Genomic DNA, 18,834 nt, shown 5'->3' with positions numbered 1-18,834 from the left:
CGGACAGGGCCAAATCAACTCAGCTCGTCACCCTGATCAAGAATATATATACTTTGTGGGGTCTGCCACGCCTCCTTCTCCCTGTTACATACATTTCAACAAAACCATTATACCCTGATTTCCCATTGAAAATGGGTTCAGGGTATAACAACAAAACAGAAAACAACACAAAATGCACTTATCTTCAAAACGGCCAAGCATCCACAGAAGACTACCCTGAAACAAGAAAAATCAAAAATGAGAAAAAAATAAATAAAAATGAAAATAAAAACAGCAAATCAATAATATTGAAAAAAAAAAAAGGAAAAAATATATATACATTAAATAAAAAAAAAAAAAAAAGTAAGAACGTTGCAGTCGGGCGTTACCGACTGCGGAATACTCATTCACATCCCATCAACAATATATCAGTTAAGTTTCGCTCTAATATTGTAGAATATACAGGTTTTTCCGATTTGCCACGCCCCTACTGGGCGCAGACACCTCATTTTTGGTCAGTTTTTAGAACTTAATAACGGTACACTAACTGCAAAGTTTGAATGCTTACCCTCAAAAGATGTGAAAATTATTCTTCGATATTATTTTTCGATATGGCACGCCCCTAAAGAGGCGTAAAAATTATTTTTGGGTCATCGATAGAAGAGGTTACTGGTAACTTAACTCTCTAAATTTGAAGCTTTTAGCTATTATACTTTAGGAGATATCAACTTTTGCGGTTTGCCACGCCCCCTGTGGGCGGACATATATCCGACAAAGCTTTTTGGTCTTGGGTGATCAGCCCGAGTATATATACAAAATTTGAGGTCTCTGGCATCAATAGTGTCCAAAATAGAGCAGAATTTAACAAGTAAGAAAGCTCTAGTCGAGACTGCTCGACTACGAGATCCCCTGAACCCTTGGAGTAATAGCTATTTCAATAATTTTTCGCGTCACTCAGCTTACACAAGAAACACGCACACACACACATACACACACACACACACATACACATACACATACACAGTTAAGGTTTTTGCAGCTTAACTTAAATCATTGTGTTGCTGCCCAAGATCTTCTAGAGCAGACCATTAGGGAAAAATGTATAGATGTAGCTTTTCTCAGTGAGCCTCACCACTGTAGAACCAGCTGCCCTAGGACATGGTCAACAGACGTTAATGGCAAAGTTGCGTTGTGGGTATGCGGCAACTCAACGAAGTTACTTTCGAATGTTAAGTCATTCAATGCGTTCGTACGTGGCCGATATGGTAGCTTATGGCTCTACAGTTGCTATCTGGCCCCCAGCATGCAGCTCAGTGAATTCACGACGGTGCTCGACGAGCTTGCCGAGGATGCTAGGGGGTCGGAAGGCCATTATAGCTGGAGATTTTAACTCCTGGGCGCTAGAATGGGGTAGCCCCACAACAAATGCCAGAGGTAGTATCCTACTGGAGATCTTCGCGACACTAGATGTTGCACTGCTCAACACTGGCCATGAGTACACCTAATTTCGGGCGGGATACGGGTCTGTTATCGACATTACTTTTGTCACTTCATCCCTCTTTCGGGGAGCAACATGGAGCCATTGCGATAGCTATACAGGCAGCGATCATACGGCACTTCTGTTCACAATAGGTGAGCCACCTGCCAGGGCGTCAACATTGTGGAGGGAGTCGTATAGGCTAGATACTTTTGATCCCGCGGTCTTTTCAGAGGCCATTCAGTCTCTGGGTACAATTGGTAATGCTGAGGCCAGAGCATGCCAAATGGTAGCCCAAATACAGAGTGCCTGCAATAGCAGCATGTTACGCCGCAAGCAGTTCACGCGACAACATGAGCCTACGTATTGGTGGAATACGCAAATAGGTGACATTCGTCGCAAATGCATCCAGGCGAGAAGAAGCTACCAACGGGCTCGCGGTAGGTCAACGTTTTTTGAGAAACAGTTAGCTTACCAGGCAGCTAGAAGACAGCTGAAGAAGGCCATTCGGGCAAGCAAAAGAGAATGTTTTTTACAGTTGTGCGACTCAGCCGAATATGACCCTTGGGGCAGGGCATATAAGATAGTAGTTAAAAGACTATACGCAGGTAGACAGGTGCAGCCTACGGATCGTCTGGAGCTTAAATCGATTGTGGAAACACTCTTTCCAGAAAGTTTAAGCTCCATTCACGCCCCTGAGTCCGAGTCTGCTGATCAGGGCTCAACGAGCACTGAAATTGTTTTAGTTACAGAGGAAGAAATATCAGTAGTTCTCCGAGGTCTTAGAACCAACACAGCTCCAGGGCCGGACGGGATCCCAAATCGTGCGCTAAAGCTAGCCCTCACCTTGCACCCAAGTACGTTCGCCGAATTATTTAACGAATGCCTGATCCAAGAGACGTTCCCGGCAAAATGGAAAGCCCAGAATCTGGTATTGCTACCCAAGGCTGGCAAACCACCAGATGAGCGATCATGATCATGTACGACGGCGTACTGCGCTTGGAACTACCAGCAGGCGCGCACACCATTGGCTTTGCTGATGATGTAGCTGTCGTAGCCATAGGAAAGGAGCTCAAAGATACAGAGGATATGTGCAGCGAAAGTATCAATCGCATACGAAGCTGGTTGACAGGAGCTGGGCTCGAGCTAGCGGCACACAAGACCGAAGTTGTACTGGTCAGCAGTCGCAAAAGAGTGGAAACTGCCAATATAAAGATCGGCAGCGTCACCATTGCGTCAAAGAGGGCGATAAGATATCTTGGTGTCATGATAGACACAAGATTAACTTTCCGCGAGCACTTAGAATATGTGCATAAAAAAGGCAGCTGATTCTTGTAGAGCTCTCTCGAGAATCATGCTTAACACGCGGGGACCTAAACAGCAACGACGTCTCCTCTTAATGAGCGTCATTAGGTCTGTCATCCTCTATGCTGCGCCAATATGGGCAAGAGCGATGGCAACGCCGAGCTACAGCCGAGGCATTTGCGCGATCTACAGGCTGAGCGCAATCAGAGTCAGCTGCGCTTTCAGGACTATCTCCGATGACGTGGCGCTCGTCATAGCCGGTATGGTGCCACTGGAGTATTTGGTCGCCGAAGCCGTGGAGCGGAATTCGCACGGGCCTACGCGACTCAACGCTGTCAGGGCGAACAGCATCGCACGATGGCAAAGAAGGTGGAAAAGCTCAGCTAAAGGGCGGTGGACGCACAAGCTCATCCCGGAGCTTGAACCATGGGTTAACCGCAAACATGGCGAGGTTAACTTCTACCTTACGCAGATCCTCTCGGGTCATGGATGCTTTCGGAGCTATTTGAAGCGCTTTGGCCACGAGGAATCTGACGAGTGCCCCTGGTGCGAGCGAGGGCATGTGGAAGACGCCAACCACATTCTTTTCGAATGTGGACGGTTCCTGGAGGAGAGGCGTCGTCTGGAAGAGGCAGTGGGCCGCTCCATCAGAGCGGACAACTTAGTCAACGCCATGCTGGAATCGGAGGAAGCTTGGGAACTAACAAGCACCTTCGCGGCCACGGTGATGATGGAGCTCCGCAGAGTCGAGCGACTTAGAAGACGAGCTGTCCCAGGCTAAGGTAGCGCATAGTGCTTGCGAAGCAATGCTTTACGGCCGTCCCGCAAGCACCGCGCGAATTTTGTTTTGAGTTCTTTATTTTTGAAATTAAATAACAAGGTTCAACTTCTTCCATTAAGTCTCAGATTAGAACTGACTTTATTCAAATGCTGCTAGCCTATTCGAGCGACATAGCATGTTTCTTTTTATTTCACAATGTTGCTAGATATTTCTGGCGCCAGCTTAGTAGCATAGCTATTTTCTTCATAATTTTAATTTCACAATGTTGCTAGACATTTCATCATCACAAACATGCAACATTTAGTTATGGACTTTTTCTCATAGTGATGACAAATCGCTTAAAATTATGCTTATATCGATTACATAAATACATACATAACTTCTCCCTCATTTAAATAAGAATTCTCCTGAATTCTGTGTTGTTATTAATTTTCTTATTAAAGGTAATATATAAGGTAGGTATTACTTATAATTATTGTTTTGAGTAATGAGTAGTAACTTTGATTATTTATTTATATTCTTTGATTAATTATGATAGTTTTCTTTTTTTTTTTTTTTTTTTCAGTTAAATATAAAAAAATATATTTTTGATTTCATTTTGAATACTTATAAGGATTGCTGTTTGTCAGAAACAAATATTTAAAAGAAATAAAATTATCAACATTTGTTAATATATTTGATTTGCTCTGCTATGCTTCAGAAAGAGCGAATTTTGTTTTGGTTAAGTATTTGATGAGTCTTCAATTCTGTTATCATTCTTGTCTTCTGTAAATTTGTAAACACGTTTTATATTTGCTGGGTTAATATTCTTAAGTTTAGCTTTTTTAAACTTTGGTACTTCTTTGTGTCTGACTGCTTTATAATTTTTAATAAACCCCTCTTCTCTTTCTTCTTCATAATTTTCTCTGTTTCGGTTGTTCTTATCCAGCATCTTGATTTTAGTGGTTTCTATATTATTCTTAATGATTTTTAAATCTATTTTATTATTTTGCGCTTCAAAAGGTGTACCTGTCGTTATAATTTCTTACTGCCCTTTGCATAATTTGTTTTACTGATATGTTTTCTGTTTCTGTATTATGTATTATCCTAAACTTTTCTGCCAATGAGTTATGCAGTCTTTCTACATCTGCATTGCCTGTATGGCTGTTTGGTTTTGTTAAATGTAATTCAATATTTTCTCGGCTTAATAGTTCTTTAATTCTTATTGAATTAAATTCATTGTCAGCTACAATCTTATTTGGTTTGCCTATTTTTGTAAAATGATTTTCAATCTGCTCTACGATGGTTATATGGTTTCTATCGTTTAGTGGGTAAACGGCTGCAAATTTCGAAAATTTATCTATAATAGTCAAAAAATATGTGTTTTTTATTACGTATGTGTCTATATGTATTATTTGGTTTTTATCCGATGGAGTTTCTGTTTTAACAAATTTGTTTCTAACTGGGTTTCTATCATATTTGACTTCTTTGCAAAAGTCGCATTGGTTGATCACTGTCTGTATTAATTCTAATAACTTAGGGTAAAATATTTTATTTTTTATTTTGTTGTACGTCTCTTGAATACCTGAATGCATACTCTCTTGTACATGGTAAATAGATATTTGTTTTACAGCTTCCGTTTCAGTTTCTATATCTTGAGCTCTATGTGTGCATTTAGTGAATTCTATTTGTTTGTTGTTAGAGTATAATTGAATTAATTTTTCTTGCACTATATTATATTCTTGATCCGGTAGATCTGAATATATACCTACTTTTCCTTTGTTTAAGTATTTCATAAAAATTTTTTCCATTGTTGGGAAGTCGTGTTTTGCTATGAAAATTATTCTTTTTCCATGAATCGTTTTACACTCTTCTGTTTTGCCATTTGTTATTATTATTTGTGTTTTATATTTATTTACTATTTCTTCCTTTATTAGAAAATGATCCTGTAAATTTTCTTCTGCTGAATGTATAGTTGCTGCTAACGAATAGTTATCTTCTTCAATATTTGTTATTATGTTTATGTCTGATATATTGTTATTGTTATCTTGCTGTGGGTCAAAATCATTACCTTTTATTCTGCTTAAGAAATCGGCTACTCTGTTTTCTCTTCCTCTTAAGTAATCTATATCAAACTGATATTCTCCTTGTTTTAGCAACCATCTTTGATGCCTTGGCGAAATATCTTTCCCTTTATGTTTTGAATATAAGAATTTTATCGCTTGGTGATCTGTTAATAGTTTGAATTTTCTTCCGTAGAGATATGGTCTAAAATAGTTTACACTCCATAGTATTGCTAAAAATTCTTTATCTGTTGCTGAATAATTTTTCTCATGATTGTTCAACGTTCTTGACGCAAAACAAATTGGATGCCCTTCTTGAGAAAGAACCGATCCTATGGCATAATTTGAAGCGTCAGTTGTAAGCGTGAATGGTTTTTCAAAGTTAGGGAATCTTAATATAGGATGTGAACAAATAAGTTGCTTTAACTTTTCAAATGCTTCGATGAAAGTTGGATCTTTTGTATTTATTTTAGTATTTTTCTTTAAATATTTTGTTATGGGTTGTGCTAATTTTGCGTAATCTTTAATAAATTTTCTGTAGAAACCTGTTATGCCTAAAAAACTTTTTATCTCCTTTTCTGTTTTTGGTAAAGGTAACTTTTCTATTATGGCTATTTTGTTTGGATTTGGTTTAATACCTTCTTTGGTTAAGATATGACCTAAAAATTCTGTCTCCTTCTTCATGAAGTTACATTTATCGATTTGAATCTTCAAATTCTTATCCTCTAATACTTTAAATATTTCGTTGATGGCTTGAACATGCTCTTGCAACGATGTACTAAAAATAAGTATATCGTCCAAATATACGACACATTTTTTGTTAATAAAGTCTCTTAAGATTTCATTCATTAGTCTTTGAAAAGTGGCGGGGGCATTTTTCAACCCAAATGGCATTCTAATAAATTCATATAAGCCATGCGGCGTAACAAAAGCAGTTTTCTTTCTGTCTTCCTCTTTTACTAAAATTTGATGGTAGCCTTTTGCTAGATCTATTGTTGTGAAGTACTGGGCTCTTCCGAGTTTATCAAGAATTGAATTAATATTAGGAATAGGAAATTTATCGTCGATGGTTATTTCGTTGAGTTTTCTATAATCTATTACAATACGAAATTTTTGTTGTTTTGAATTGTCTAACTTTTTTGGTATTACTAAAAGTGGGCTCGAATATCTTGAATTGCTTTTTCTAATAATTCCCTGTTCTTCCATTTCTTTTATCTGTTTTCTCACTTCTTCCTCATGCTGTGGTGGGTATCTATATAGCTTTGAATTAAGTTGTTCATCTGTAGTTGTCCGTATTTCATGTTCTATTTCGGTTGTACTAGTTAGTTTATCTCCTTCTTTAAAAAAGAGTTTACTATATCGTTTTATAATTTTCTTAACTTCAATTACCTCTTGTGTATTTAAATGATCTAATGCCAAGCTATCATATTTATCTATAGTACTCTCTAATGCACAGATTTCTTCATATTGATATGGCTTATTTATTATACGGTTTTCTTTGTGATTTAATGTTAAACTGTATTTTTCAATGTTAATAACTGCACTCAAAAATTGTAGAAGGTCTATACCTATAATAAAGTTATACTTCCTTCCCTTTAGTGGGGCTAACTTCCAGCGGACTCTAGCGTTGTTTGGTAAATTGAATTCTCTAGGTGCTGTTGTATGAATTTCATACTCTATTATGTCCTTACTATTAATTGTGCTATATGATATGGGTTTATTCAGCTTAATCTTTGTGTGCCCATTAATTTGGTTGTTTACTAGACTTAAACTTGCTCCTGTATCTATTAATGCTATATATCTATGTTTATCGATGTTAAGTTCTAATAATGGTAGGCATTCCGAGGCTGCTTCATAAAAAAAACTGTATTATTAACCTCTGCCTGGTCGTAGTCATTTTTTGTTTCTTGGGAACTGTTTGTATCTTGCTTGGTTTCTAGGTTTTCTATTTCCATGGGTTCTGAATTCCTTGACCTATACTGTTTTGACTGTTGTGAAATTGTTTGCTGATTGTTTTGGTTAGGGTGACTCTGTCCTGAATTGTGTTGAGTATAATCTTGTCTGTACTGACCTGAGTTGTTTCTGTAAAATTGTTGCTGATTGTTTTGGTTATTGTTTTGACCACTTTGTGGTTGATAATAAGATTGCTTGTTCTTGTTATAATTTTGTTGATAATATTGTTGCTTTTTGTTATAATTTTGTTGTTGGGTATTTTCGTTTTTGTAATTATTATTTTTCTTGCTAAACTCAGCCTCAGCGTTATACCTATTGGGTTTACTTTTCTTATATTGAAATCTAATACAACTATTTTCGTATCTACGTAACATCATTATTTTTAGAATATCATTTAAATTTCGTTCTTCGTATATTTTATCAAGTAAAGTGCCTTGAGTCATTTCTTTAGCTGCATTTACTAGTAAACTTTCTACGTTACTTAAATCTATAAAATTATCGTTTTGATGGTAAACTCTTAATTCGTCAGTTTTATACTTAATATTTTGTAGTTCTGCTGCAAGTTCGCTTACTGTGTCTACTTTTAACTCATAAATTTTACGGTAAATTTGATGGGGTTCCGTGTCCGGTCGATACCTCAGCTTTAGCGTTGACTTGATTAGCTGCCAGTTGTCTGGTTCCGGTATATTGATAACTACATCCTTCGCCTGTCCTTGGATTGTCTTGTTGAAGATTGTCCTAGTGGCCTCTCGTCTTAGTCCAGAGTCCTCCACTCCTTGGAGAAGGTACTCCACGCTGCTGAAGAACGAGTTAATTGATATATCACCTGTTCCCGTGAACGTTGCCAAATAATTGATGTTTTGAAACAATCGTTCCTTCTGAGCCGCATTGATGTTTCCTTGAAGCGTGACGTAAGCTTGATGTAGCTCCTCTAGTTGCTGCTCCTTGTTGATCAACTGCTCATATAATTGCTGCGCTGGCATTTGTGGGTTAGCTTGTGCCATCCTGCTTTTGTCGTAATATGCTGCTCTCTTTTCTTTTCTGGTTGCCAGCGTTGAGATGTACTTTTTTTTTTCGATTTATAAAAATTGTCAACTTATTTTTAGTTTGACTTTTATTTTATAATGATCGATTTATAAATTTGTCGACTTATTTTTAGTTCGTATTTATCACAGAATCCTTTTTAAAAAAAGGATCCTACCGGCTGCGCCAATTTTGTTTTGAGTTCTTTATTTTTGAAATTAAATAACAAGGTTCAACTTCTTCCATTAAGTCTCAGATTAGAACTGACTTTATTCAAATGCTGCTAGCCTATTCGAGCGACATAGCATGTTTCTTTTTTATTTCACAATGTTGCTAGATATTTCTGGCGCCAGCTTAGTAGCATAGCTATTTTCTTCATAATTTTAATTTCACAATGTTGCTAGACATTTCATCATCACAAACATGCAACATTTAGTTATGGACTTTTTCTCTTAGTGATGACAAATCGCTTAAAATTATGCTTATATCGATTACATAAATACATACATAACTCGCGCTATCCTAGCCACCACGCAACTTGCAATTTGTTTAATTTTGTCAATAAATGAATATAAAAAAAAAAAAACATACACATATACACACACACACATACACATACACAAACATATATACACACATACACAAACACATACACACACAAGCATAAACACGCATGGGCGCAGTGTGCGCTTACTATGAGAACTTAATTGTTTAATAACTTTTTTTGTGGACATACGATCTTCATGAAACTTTCAGATTTTGATTATAACATAGATATGCATGTAAAGCACAAGCCTCTAGTATTTGAAATAAGCCTTTTACAAAAGGGATGGTGAGGGGGTGAATATAGGGGTGGGGGGTAAATTTTAACAAAAACCGAGATTGTATAAATTGCATATAAGCATACATTAAAAATTTGGAGACTCTAGCAATAAAGGTGTAGAAGATATATTTTTATCACTGGTTTTCGATAAGGTTTTTTATCAATAAAAAAAGATCGGGATGATTTATCGATTTTTAATGATAAACTCGATATCCGCGCTGTAATTACGAACATTTAAAAAAAAAATTTGAAGTCTCTAGTTCTTATATCTTCGGAAATCGACGCGTTCATACATACGGACAGACGGACGGACGGACAGACGGACAGGGCTATATCGACTCAGCTCGTCACCCTGATCAAGAATATATATACTTTGTGGGGTCTGCCACGCCTCCTTCTGCCTGTTACATACATTTCAACAAAACCATTATACCCTGATTTCCCATTGAAAATGGGTATAAAAAATCACTATATCTTCAGATCCGATTTGCCACGCCCCTAATAGGCGTAGACTTATAAATTGTCTTTTGACTTTATAGAATCATAACATTAGCTGACGTGCAAAATTTCAGCATTCTAGGTTTACAACTTTAGGAGATACAGTTTTAGCCGATTTACCACGCCCCCAATAGACGGAGATATATCCGCCATAGTTCGTGATCGTGGGTGGTCGACGCGGACCTACGTACCAAATTTCAGCTTTCTAGCTCTTCAACTAACATGATTTCTGGTATATCGGAAAATGCATTTTCCGATTTGCCACGCCCCTAGTGGGCGGATCGGGAAAATTTTAACACTTTATAGATCGGAGATATACACGAGTATGTGTTCCAAAATTCAAGTCTCTAGCTTCAATTGCGCCGAAATAGATTGCGTTCATACGGACAGACGGACGGACAGCAAGACGGACATTGCACAAAACCAATATACTGATTCACTTTCGTGAATGAGTATAAAAAGGAAAAATAAATAAATAAAGCAAAAAAAGAAATATAAAAAAAAGAAAAAAAAAATATATATATATATAATTTCATTTTATTATTGCAAAAACAAACAAACAAAAACAAAGCAAAATAATATTATTTATTATTGCACCACTAATGAAATATTTCTATTTCTTCTTCACTGCAATTCACACAAATGTACATACTTGATACTTGATAAGTATAATTGCGAGAATAGTTATGCGTATGCAAGCTAATGCATATGCTGTACTCACCCATGCCCACTGCAACAACTGGATGGCGCCACAGACGGGAGGGGGTCAGACAGCTGGACTGGCTGTTCTTCCCCCCTCTCCAACACTACACTTGACGACGATCAGCAGATGAGAACTGCAGCCCGATGCCCCATCCCAATTGGACCCTCATGGATTCCAGCGATTACCTGAAAAGAGAAGAAAAAAAGAGAGAGAATTAGTAAATAATCTATGTAAATTGTATTTATGTTAGCTGTTAAGTCTTGCAGTTTTGTTTTGTTTCGTAGTCTTTTGATTTCACATATCTCACTTCTGCATGGCGCCTGCGTGTGACCATCGTCGGATAGGTCAATACGCTAAAAAATGCTGAAAAAAATACTAGAAAACTGTAGGCAAATTGGCATAACCACTGACCAGAGAACACATAGACTAGACATGTAGTACAAAGTTTTTCAACACCGAAAAATCTGTCTCCTAGGGCCTATCAATTTCGTATTTGCTCGGCTCTTCACTTTTTAGGTTCGGGCTACGAAAATATGCGAAAGTACAATCATTCCGCTTCATGCGCTCGACCGAGATGGTCAAATGTTGAATAAAATATTGAGCATAGAGATGCTCAATTTTTGTTCTTGCTCTCTCGTTCTCTCTGCTCTCTGCTCTCTCAATATGTATATGTAGGAGATTGAATTATTAATTTGAAGTTGGCGCCTAAAGAGGCAGACAGTGTTGTATAACACTTGAGACAATGTACAACACAGTAACAGGGTTGCTGTACAGACGGGAAAGTGTGGTGGTAAGTCGATGGACCGATATATCGCCAGTGCGACTCTGTTTTGTGGTGGTCGGTCGAGTGGTGGAAGCGTGGCTTCACTCTCTTTCCGGTGATGGTGAACGACAGCGACACGCAACAACAGAAACGCGCTACACTTTTAAATCTGTAAATATGAATGGCATCAGCGATGAAAATCGCGCTGCGACATCAGAAGTGGGATCTGCTCAGCCTCCCAATCTTGACATCACATCGCTTTTAGCGCAGAACGGGAGTCTCATGGAAATAATTAAAAAATTGACGACACCTGAAAGTTCTGTGGAGAAAAAAAAACAAAACAAGTGACGCTCCCGAAATTCAACCCAGATGGCGATGGTACGGACGCTTCGGCATGGTGCACTACGGTGGATTTGGTCATGGCGGACAACACGGTCGAAGGCAGCGAACTAGTGATGGCATTGAGCAAGGCTCTGGAAGGTAGCGCTTCGCAGTGGCTGTCACAAGTGTGCTACGCTGGCATTACTTGGACGCAGTTCAAGGATTTGTTCACTGCACGATTCATCGGAGTTGAGACCAATGCAGCTGTTCTCTTAAACGTCTTACATGGCCGACCCAAGAAGGGAGAAGGTCCCGCTGAATATGGGACTCGCATCGTCACGCTGCTCTTGTCAAAGTGGAAGTCTACAAATCTGGAAGAGATTGCAGTGTCGTTAACGTTGGCACACATGGCTCAACTGGATGACAAATTGTCACGCTGGATCTTCACTGAAAACGTCAAGTCACTCAATGAGCTACAACAACAACTACATGCGCATGCTTTCAAAAAGCGCAACTTGGATGGCGAGACGTGTGCTACTCAGGAGCATAAGAAGCCCAAGCTTTTGAACCAGATGAAGTGCAACTTCTGCGGAAAGGTTGGCCACAAGTACGCCGAATGTCGATCCAGACTGGAGAAGAGCAAGAACATGGGAAGGAATCACAATGGAGGCACTACGGCTGGACCAAAGGACCGGGCTGGCATAAGATGCTTCAAGTGCGACGAACCAGGACATTTCGCCTCATCTTGCTCCAAGGGCCGAGCTGGTGGAAGCGGCCAGGTTTATGAGAAGCGTGTGGACATTTGCACAATAGCTCCCCCGTCTGGAGTTATTAATCTGTCCGGTGAGTCTGTTCCGTTTTGCTTCGATTCTGGTGCAGAATGTTCCTTAGTGAAGGAGAGCAAAGCTGATAAATTTAAGGGGAAACGTATTAATAACATTGTAAAGTTAAATGGAATTGGCAATGACTCAATATGTAGCATCCAGCAAATTTTGGCTAATATAACCATTGAACAGTATTGCTTTGAGATATTATTACATGTCGTCTTGGATAGATTTTTGAATTATGATGTGCTGATTGGCCGTGAAATTCTTGGTCAGGGCTTCGGTGTTTTAATAGACGCTGCCAGGTTTCAGATGTATAAAACCAAAGAGGTGAAGGTTGTAAATAAAACAGGATACGAAGACATTATAAGTTCAAGTAGCCATATTAACGAACATGATAAGATGACACTGATAAATATTTTGAAATTGTATAGTGACTCCTTTATTGACGGAATTCCCTAAGACACGGGTTACCACAGGGCAATTGGAGATTAGATTGATTGACCCGCAAAAGACAGTACAACGGCGCCCGTACAGACTAAGTGAAGATGAGAAAGACCGAGTGCGACAAAAAATTGATGAATTACTAAAAGCAAATGTCATACAGCCAAGTTGTTCTCCTTTCGCTAGTCCGATGATGTTGATTAAAAAGAAAAACGGTACTGATCGTCTTTGTGTGGACTATCGTATGCTAAATGATAACACCGTGGCAGACAAATATCCGTTGCCCCTTATTTCAGACCAGATTGCTAGACTTCGTGGTGCAAGATATTTCTCATGTGTTGATATGGCAAGTGGCTTTTATCAAATCCCTGTGCATGTGGACTCAATAGAGCGAACAGCCTTTGTAACGCCTGAAGGGCAATATGAATTTTTGACAATGCCTTTCGGTCTTAAAAATGCACCGTCAGTGTTTCAGCGGGGCTATAATCAAGGCTTTGGGAACATTAGCAAATACTATTGCTATTGTTTACATTGATGATGTTTTGATTGCAGCCGAAACTAAGGAAGAAGCATTGAGTCGTTTGCAGATCGTGTTGGAAGCTTTAATTAAAGCCGGTTTCTCGTTTAACATAAACAAATGCTCCTTTCTCAGAACAAGTATTGAGTATCTTGGGTTTGAAATTAGTGATGGAAAAATCAGGCCGAATGTGCGTAAAATCCAAGCTTTGGTAGGGTTACCACCGCCACAATCCGTGACACAGTTAAGACAATTTATTGGGTTATCTTCATATTTCCGACAATTCGTCCCCAAATTCTCAGAAATGTTAAAGCCTTTGTACCAACTCACGTCAAAGAATAATACGGAGTTCATTTGGAAATCAGAACATGAACAAATTCGGTTAAGAGTAATAAATATCCTAACGCAAGAACCAGTATTAATCATATTTGACCCAAAGCATGCACTAGAATTGCATACAGACGCAAGTGCAATAGGCTATGGAGCGATATTGTTACATAAGATAGATAATAACCCTCATGTTGTTGAGTATTACAGTAAATGCACTTCTCCTGCTGAATCTAGATATCATTCGTATGAATTAGAAACTCTAGCAGTAGTTAACGGTATTAAACATTTCCGTCATTATTTGCAGGGACGCAAATTCGTCGTTTACACAGACTGTAATTCTCTGAAATCTAGCCGTACTAAGTTGGATTTAACTCCCAGAGTACATAGATGGTGGGCATTTCTGCAATCCTTTGATTTTGATTTAGAGTACAGGAAAGGCGATCGAATGGCGCATGTTGATTGTTTGTCACGGAATCCAGTATCAGAGAAAATTAAAAATGCCATCAAAATACCAGAAATGCAAGTAAATTTGGCAGAGGTGACTGATAATTGGTTGTTATCTGAACAACAGCGTGACCCGGAGATATGTGACCTAATAACAAAATATAAAAACAATGAATTGCCAGATAGTCTAGGGAGGACTTATGAATTGCGAAAGGGAATATTGCATAGGAAGATTCAACGAAATGGAAGAACAAAATGTTTGCCGGTAATTCCGAGGGGCTTTAGATGGGCTGTAATAAATCACGTACACGAAAGTATCATGCATCTCGGATGGGAAAAGACTTTAGATAAAGTATATAGTTACTATTGGTTTGAACATATGTCAAAGTATGTGCGTCAATTTGTGGACAATTGCATTACTTGTAAAATATCTAAGGCTCCTGTAGGAAAAGAGCAAGTGGAATTGCATCCAATTCCCAAGATAGAAATCCCGTGGCACACCATACATATTGATATAACTGGTAAATTAAGCGGGAAAAGTGATTTGAAGGAATACGTAATCGTTCTAATAGATGCTTTTACAAAGTTTGTGTATTTTTACCATACTTTGAATTTAGATACCGAAAATTGTATCAAAGCAGTGAAATCAGTTGTATCAATATTTGGTTTACCCACTAGGATAATAGCAGATCAAGGTCGTTGTTTTGCAAGTTCAGGTTTTCGTGAATTCTGTTCCTCTCAAAGAATCAATTTACACTTAATTGCAACGGGGGCTTGTAGAGCCAATGGACAAGTAGAACGTGTGATGAGCACACTGAAAAATATGCTAACTGCAGTTGAAACTAGTCAGAGATCATGGCAGGATGCGTTGGCAGAAGTTCAATTGGCTATGATATGAGACTGCACTGTAACAGATGGACTTGTTATGGCGGGAGTCTAATGATATGAGACTGCACTGTAACAGATGGACTTGTTATGGCGGGAGTCTAATGATATGAGACTGCACTGTAACAGATGGACTTGTTATGGCGGGAGTCTAATGATATGAGACTGCACTGTAACAGATGGACTTGTTATGGCGGGAGTCTAATGATATGAGACTGCACTGTAACAGATGGATTTGTTATGGCGGGAGTCAGAATATGTGATGAAACTTTGTGAAAAGAAAACTGTAAAAGTCTGAAAAGTAATAAGTACGAAGAAAGAGAAAACGAATTGTACAATAAGCTTAATGGACTAAGCTAAAGATTGTGAACCTATTATAAGGAAAAGAATGTGAAATACAAATGTGAAAAAAAAAAAAAAGAGAAAATAAATGGAAATGTGACTATGTGTCCGAAATCACACAGGGACGTGTGACTGGTCAGGTAGGCCGTGTAGGAGATTGAATTATTAATTTGAAGTTGGCGCCTAAAGAGGCAGACAGTGTTGTATAACACTTGAGACAATGTACAACACAGTAACAGGGTTGCTGTACAGACGGGAAAGTGTGGTGGTAAGTCGATGGACCGATATATCGCCAGTGCGACTCTGTTTTGTGGTGGTCGGTCGAGTGGTGGAAGCGTGGCTTCACTCTCTTTCCGGTGATGGTGAACGACAGCGACACGCAACAACAGAAACGCGCTACACTTTTAAATCTGTAAATATGAATGGCATCAGCGATGAAAATCGCGCTGCGACATATATGTATGTATGCATGTGAGCACAAGCAGCAGCTCACGAAAATTGAAATTTCTTCGCGTTAGACTGCCGTTTCTTCCCTTACGTGAAGTGTATTCCGAACTCTTCAAGCCGTTTGCCATGCGTTTTCGTTATTATTTGTGGGAAGGGTATGAAAGCGTTAGTGCGCATAATGAAAATGTTTTCGCGATTAGCATGCATACACACTCTCGCTTGCGACATGTACTATGAGCATTTGTATGCCTGTGTGCGAAGCTCTTGCCGCCTGTAGCAATTTTACAGTCCAGCATTTGTATTTCGTCGATCTTGTGAAGTCCTTATATATATATGTATGTATGTATGTATATACATTTGATTGTGTGTACGCATGGGACATGAACATTGGCGTGTGCCTACCTCAACTTGGAATTGGTTGAACGATTTAGGGTTTTAATTGAAGATGCGCGCTTGTATTTAAGTACCTTTTATTTTCTATTAACTGTTGAAGGTTTTTCTTAAATGAAACACGGTATATGTAGGCGCAACGCAAAAAGTTTATTTAACACAATATTCAGTAACAAGTACACTTCTTCACGTACCGCGACGATTTGAACTTAACTAACCGAGCCGACACACTGACATTGATCTTACACAATGAACTTACTGAATGAACTTTGGCTCGACTTACAGCACGCTTATATACCTACTTCTACTGCATATCGAATGTTCTGGATGTCTCCTTATGCTTCTATATTTGCGTCTATTTCATAATCCAGAACATTCGGTTTCTTATTCTAGAGACAAATGTGCGATCAGCCGACGACTGTGTTTACCGTTAGCTCAAATGCTCACTTGATGATGAGTTTTTCGAGATCAATCCTCAACACCCTCCCTAAAACTCAACATCTCTATAACAAATTTGTCCCTTATTCCTCATTCCCAATTTCTCTCTTAGATACAAAAATCTGGGCTTTGGCAAAGCTTTAGTAAAAATGTCAGCGATCTGCTCTTCACTCTTTACATACCTTACATCTATCTCATCTTTCTCAAATAAATCGCGTACAAAATGATATTTAACATCTATATGTTTGCTTCGTTGATGAAATTCAGGATTTTTGATTAGCTTAATCGCACTTATATTATCTATAAACAAGATGTAGTTACTTAAATTAATGTTACAATCAAAAAACAATTTCTTTAGCCATATCATTTCCTTACTTGCTAGAGCTGCACTTACATATTCGGCTTCTGTTGTTGATAAAGCTACACATTGTTGTTTTTTACTTTGCCACGTTATTGCAGCATTCGCATATTTACACAAAATTCCAGATGTAGATTTCCGAGTTTTCTTATCACCTGCATAATCAGCATCACTATATGTCTCAAAAATATTATTATTTTTACTGTATAAAATTCCCAAATCCATCGTTCCTTTCAAATAACGAAATATTCTCTTAACTAACGTCCAGTGATGCTGCTTCGGGTTTTCTAGCTCTCGGGAAACTACATTAACAGAAAAACTTATATCTGGCCTTGAAACAACTTGTAAAAACATTAAATTTCCTATTGCTTCGCGGTAAGGTGCATTACAATTATTTTGTTCAGATACATTTTCATCAGACTTTAACGCTTCATTATAATTTAAAGGCAAGCTTTGTGTAATAAATGTAACAGGGCAATCATAAAAATCTGGCATACGAATCTGTGATCTATCTCGCAATCGCCGACCCATTTCACTATTATTATGTTCAGTTGATTCATCTTCAATTTTATTATTTTCGTATTCACTTTCATTAGTCTCACTTTCAGAATTGTCAACTAAAATTTCAGGCCTTTTAAACTGAGCTGTAAAGTTTTCTGGCTTAAAACATACATCTCTACTTATAATTACATCTCTCATATTTGGAACATATACACGATATCCTTTGCAATTTTCAACGTATCCTACTATAAATCCTTTAATAGACTTTTTATCTAATTTTCTCCTTTTTTCTTTTGGTACATGTACAAAACATTCAGTCCCGAAAATTTTAAGATTTCCGATATCTGGCTCTTTCTTGAACCACAACTCATATGGAGTTTTATTCCCATGTTTTGTTGGACCTGTGCGGTTAATTACATAAACTGCAGTGTTTACTGCTTCTGCCCATAGAAATAATGGTAACTCAGAATTAGAATGCAACATTGATCGTGCAGCTTCAATAATAGTTCTATTCTCACGTTCCGCAACTCCATTCTGTTCAGGTGTATAAGGAGCATTAACAATATGTTTTATTCCCTTCTTATTAAAGAACAATTTAACTTCTTTATTAATATATTCTCTACCCCCATCGCTGTGAATTTCTTTAATGTTTTCATGAAATTGATTCTGAATTGCCTGAATAAAAATTTGGAGTTTTTCAAATACTTCTGACTTATGACGTATAAAATAAACTTCCCGATAACTTGAATAATCATCTTTAAAGCTAACAAAATACAACTTTTTACCAATAGACTCTACCTCTATCGGACCGCAAACATCAGTATGAATTATCTCTCGTGTCTTTGTTGCACGGTCAATATTTTTGTGAAATGTTAGCCGATGCTGCTTCCCATAAGCACATCCTTCACAAAAGAAATCATTTTCTAGAAAATCAATATTCTTATTTTTCAAATAATCGCGAACATGTCGAACGTTTTGATGACAAAACCTCTCGTGCCATACTTGTAAAGAATCACTTTCTTTCGATTCTATTTTTCTTGTTAAATTACACAATTTTGGCATCAAAACATTCGCATCTAGTTTTAATAAGTTTCCGAACCTAGAACCCGTTGCAATTATTTTATTATCACGTCTCAACAAACACTGTGTTCCTTTATTTTCAATAAGACAATCAACACCCCTTTTTGCAGCTGACATAATAGAAAATAAATTGTAAACTATTTCCGGAACATACAAAACATTAAAC

General features: G+C 37.9%; 2 protein-coding genes across 3 annotated transcripts; one reads left to right on the top strand and one right to left on the bottom strand.

The window, feature by feature from the left end:
• Positions 1-7,097: 7,097 nt before the first annotated feature.
• LOC122756960 (putative mediator of RNA polymerase II transcription subunit 24) lies at positions 7,098-9,071 on the bottom strand. Of its 2 annotated transcripts, none has more exons than XM_044007883.1 (2): positions 7,412-9,071; positions 7,098-7,372 (listed from the first exon to the last, which is right to left on the bottom strand). In XM_044007883.1, coding segments are annotated over exons 1-2 (1,131 nt in total). In that variant the 5' UTR covers positions 8,542-9,071; the 3' UTR covers positions 7,098-7,371. The 2 variants fall into 2 exon arrangements, with proteins under 2 accessions (XP_043863818.1, XP_043863817.1); XM_044007882.1 differs by having other exon boundaries at positions 7,098-7,377; positions 7,417-9,071.
• Positions 9,072-11,284: 2,213 nt separating this feature from the next.
• On the top strand, positions 11,285-12,954 carry LOC122756965. Its single transcript, XM_044007889.1, has one exon. The coding sequence runs from the start codon at positions 11,767-11,769 to the stop codon at positions 12,952-12,954; it is 1,188 nt and encodes a 395-aa protein (XP_043863824.1). The 5' UTR covers positions 11,285-11,766.
• The last annotated feature ends 5,880 nt before the right edge of the window (positions 12,955-18,834 follow it).

The sequence above is a fragment of the Drosophila mojavensis genome, unplaced genomic scaffold (assembly GCF_018153725.1).
Source record: "Drosophila mojavensis isolate 15081-1352.22 unplaced genomic scaffold, ASM1815372v1 contig_197, whole genome shotgun sequence".
Taxonomy (NCBI): domain Eukaryota; kingdom Metazoa; phylum Arthropoda; class Insecta; order Diptera; family Drosophilidae; genus Drosophila; species Drosophila mojavensis.
This window is presented reverse-complemented; position numbering and strand designations above follow the sequence as displayed.